We start from the raw sequence: 2,960 nt of genomic DNA on the forward strand, positions 1-2,960 counted from the left end.
AGGCTCATCTTATCCCTGCGAAATGGTAGTCTCACTGTATATCGACCGTCGCGGTTACGAGTAACAAATTTAGTGAAGTGCTCTTCGCATTCGATTTCCTCGTTAGATTTCGGCGTATCGGTGGGATCAGATATCTCCTCAATCACCCAGAATCTCGCGATCTGTTGATCTAGACCAGTCAATTTACATATCGCAGTTTTCGGCTGATTCCGCGACGAGCTTCCGCCCGCAACGACCCGGCCGAGACAAGTAGTTTGTAGATATAAATCGTTATCTCGTATCGATAAATTGATCTGGCCTATGGAGAATAACGACAATGTCACCTCCGCACCAATCCGCAAATCAACAGGACGCGGCAAATGAAACTCTGGATCAGCTAATTTTATATTGGACGGTATTGTGATGGAATCTCACGGGAAAGTTTTCGACGGAACTAAGTCTGATATTATGGGGATTGTCAAACATAATTGTTCATTCAAGATTAGACGAACGCGAGGACTCGGCCTCGATGTCTCTTATCGGAGAGCGTGGTCTCCGATGCGCACGAGCGCGTGAACGTACGAACGCGAGGACTCGGCCTCGGTCTCTAGCGGAAAGCTCGGTTTCCGGTGCGAATGCCCAAACGCGAGGACTCGGCCTCGATGTATCCTTGCGGAACTCACTGTGTCGCGATTGAATAGTAATTCGAATGACACCTTTCGAAGTCGTGTTCATTGAATTGATTGCACCGACTGGCAATGCGCGTGTTGTTATAGGGAGCCTCAGACGTCTCGCGAGACCCTCGGAAATGAAATTGGCGGTAGCACATGTATCCAACAAGGCGCGACACTTCATTGACTTGAGTTCATGATCCCGAATAAATATCGTCGCGGTGGTCATCAATTGTGGTGTGAAAATGGGCGTGATCGCTGCGAGACACGTCGCTGCCTGGCCACCCCCCTTTATACGTTATTTGCCTTGTTCCCCCTTGACGTCCGTCGCGTCCGTTGTCGTGGATGCGACTTGGGTTTTCTCAAGATGTAAAAGCGTATTATGTCGCCCTTGGCAAATGCTACAGTGCGAATAATTGCAAGGTTTACCACGATGTGAACGTAAGCAGTTATAACAAAGCATCGCGTTTTTCACGCATTCGATGCGCTTCGGCACAGATAATTGCTTGAAATTGTCGCACTTAAATAACGGATGTTGCTTATTTTTACACGCTGGGCAATTATTCGCAATATTAACCACAAATGCCTTATTGGATATCCGCGCCTTTTTCCCGGGAGGTGTCGATCTGTCCTCGGCTTGTTTGGTCGTTCCTGCACGAACACGCTTAGATATACGAACTGCGGTTCTATATAAAAATTCGTATAGATCGTCGATCTTCGGAAATTCGTCCCGATCCAGAGATTCCTCCCATTTTTCCGCTACGATCTTAGGTAATTTGCTTTCTAGTACGTTTACAAGTATCTCGGACCCCACGTTAACTCCTAACGCGGCTAACGATGCTACATGTTGCTGCGTGTCATCGGCAAGCTTGGACAAGCCGTCGGTTGTCTCCCTTTCTAAAACGGGTGTGTTTAAGAGCAACGAAAGGTGGCGTGAAATTAATATCCGCTTTACTTCGTACGAGCGTTTCAACAGTTTCCATGCCTTTTGATAATTTGAGCCTTCGATCGATAGAATCTTTAATTTATTAGCTGCCTCGCCCGTTAACGCCGATTTTAAGTATTGCAATTTTTGTACTTCGCTCAAGTCTGTTTGTGAATCGATCATAACGAGAAAAGTATTTTTGAAGGACAGCCAATTCTCGTATTGGCCGTCAAATTTCGGTAGAGACGCTTCCGGCAATTTTACTCGCCGTTTTACGATCGCCGTGGTCTCAGAACCGCTGAGTTGCGACGCGCTAATAGTGACACCGGTACTCGCGGTCGAAACGGTGGAACTTACTATTTCTTCCACTTTACTTGCGAGTGAATAAAATCTTTCCTGTACGTTAGTGAATTCGTCTTTATGAGTGTCGTTCGGATCTAATAGTACGAGCTCGTCGTTAAATTCTTCGTACGCGTGATACAAGTCGGTTGTGCGGGCCATCCTTAACCTTAACGCGGCCTTATCGTAACTGCCTCTCTCAACCAGATTCGTCAAACCCGTAATTTGAGATTTTAACGACGTTCGCTTTTGAATTAATAACTTAATTCGACCTGCCATATTGTCGTTTGGGAGTAGGTAATTGCTTAATCGGCCACTTGATTTATATTTGGAATGGACTTGCCCTTAGCCTTGATCTCGTTGCGTAACTCGTCCTGAGGGTTGTGCGATTGGTTGCAAGAGCCAATGTTGTAGTCCTGAAGCCGTGATCGCTTTGATCGTCCTTCCTTCTTAGCCGCTGTTCGCTCGACAATCAGTATGTTCTTACAGTGGTCGTTCACGTTCGTACTGTGAAAGACCTCACAGGAGGCACCAAAATGTTGTGTGTGTGGGAGTTTAGGTCCATACACTAGTTTCGTTTGTTTTATATAGTTTATTCGAAATTATTACATGAACGCGAGGACTCGGTCTCGATATCTCTTACCAGAGAGCTCGGTCTCTGGTATGCACGAAATCACGAACGCGAGGACTCGGCCTCGATATCTCTTACCAGAGAGCTCGGTCTCTGATATGCACGAAATCACGAACGCGAGGACTCGGCCTCGATATATCGTAGCGGAGAACTCGGTCTCCGGTACGCACAAACGCACGAACGCGAGGACTCGGCCTCGATATATCTAGCGACGAACGCGGACAAGGGCTCGATCTGTATTCTACGAGGGACGACTTCGAAGTGTCCTGCCGTGACCGTTGGCCCTATATATATATATGTCCGCAGTTCTTTGTGACGACTGGCCGTCGCGGCTTCGAACGTTCTAGAACAAGCGCTTATCAGATGCACCTTTGGGTCGATGACTCGAACCTCATCGGACGATGCGTTACTGGTG

General features: G+C 47.3%; 1 protein-coding gene across 1 annotated transcript; it reads right to left on the reverse strand.

Moving 5' to 3' along the window:
• Positions 1–402: 402 nt before the first annotated feature.
• Positions 403–2,931, reverse strand: LOC105570843. The gene is made up of 2 exons (XM_012028292.1): positions 2,741–2,931; positions 403–2,608 (listed from the first exon to the last, which is right to left on the reverse strand). Exon 2 carries the CDS (start codon positions 2,191–2,193, stop codon positions 949–951), a length of 1,245 nt encoding a protein of 414 aa, XP_011883682.1. The 5' UTR covers positions 2,194–2,608; positions 2,741–2,931; the 3' UTR covers positions 403–948.
• Positions 2,932–2,960: the final 29 nt, after the last annotated feature.

The sequence above is a fragment of the Vollenhovia emeryi genome, unplaced genomic scaffold (genome assembly GCF_000949405.1).
Source record: "Vollenhovia emeryi isolate VEMERY1.0 unplaced genomic scaffold, V.emery_V1.0 DF941721.1, whole genome shotgun sequence".
Classification (NCBI taxonomy): domain Eukaryota; kingdom Metazoa; phylum Arthropoda; class Insecta; order Hymenoptera; family Formicidae; genus Vollenhovia; species Vollenhovia emeryi.

Excerpts from the sequence above, each read along its gene's own strand:
- LOC105570843 (XM_012028292.1), bottom strand. The coding sequence starts at position 2,193 with ATGGCAGGTCGAATTAAGTTATTAATTCAAAAGCGAACGTCGTTAAAA.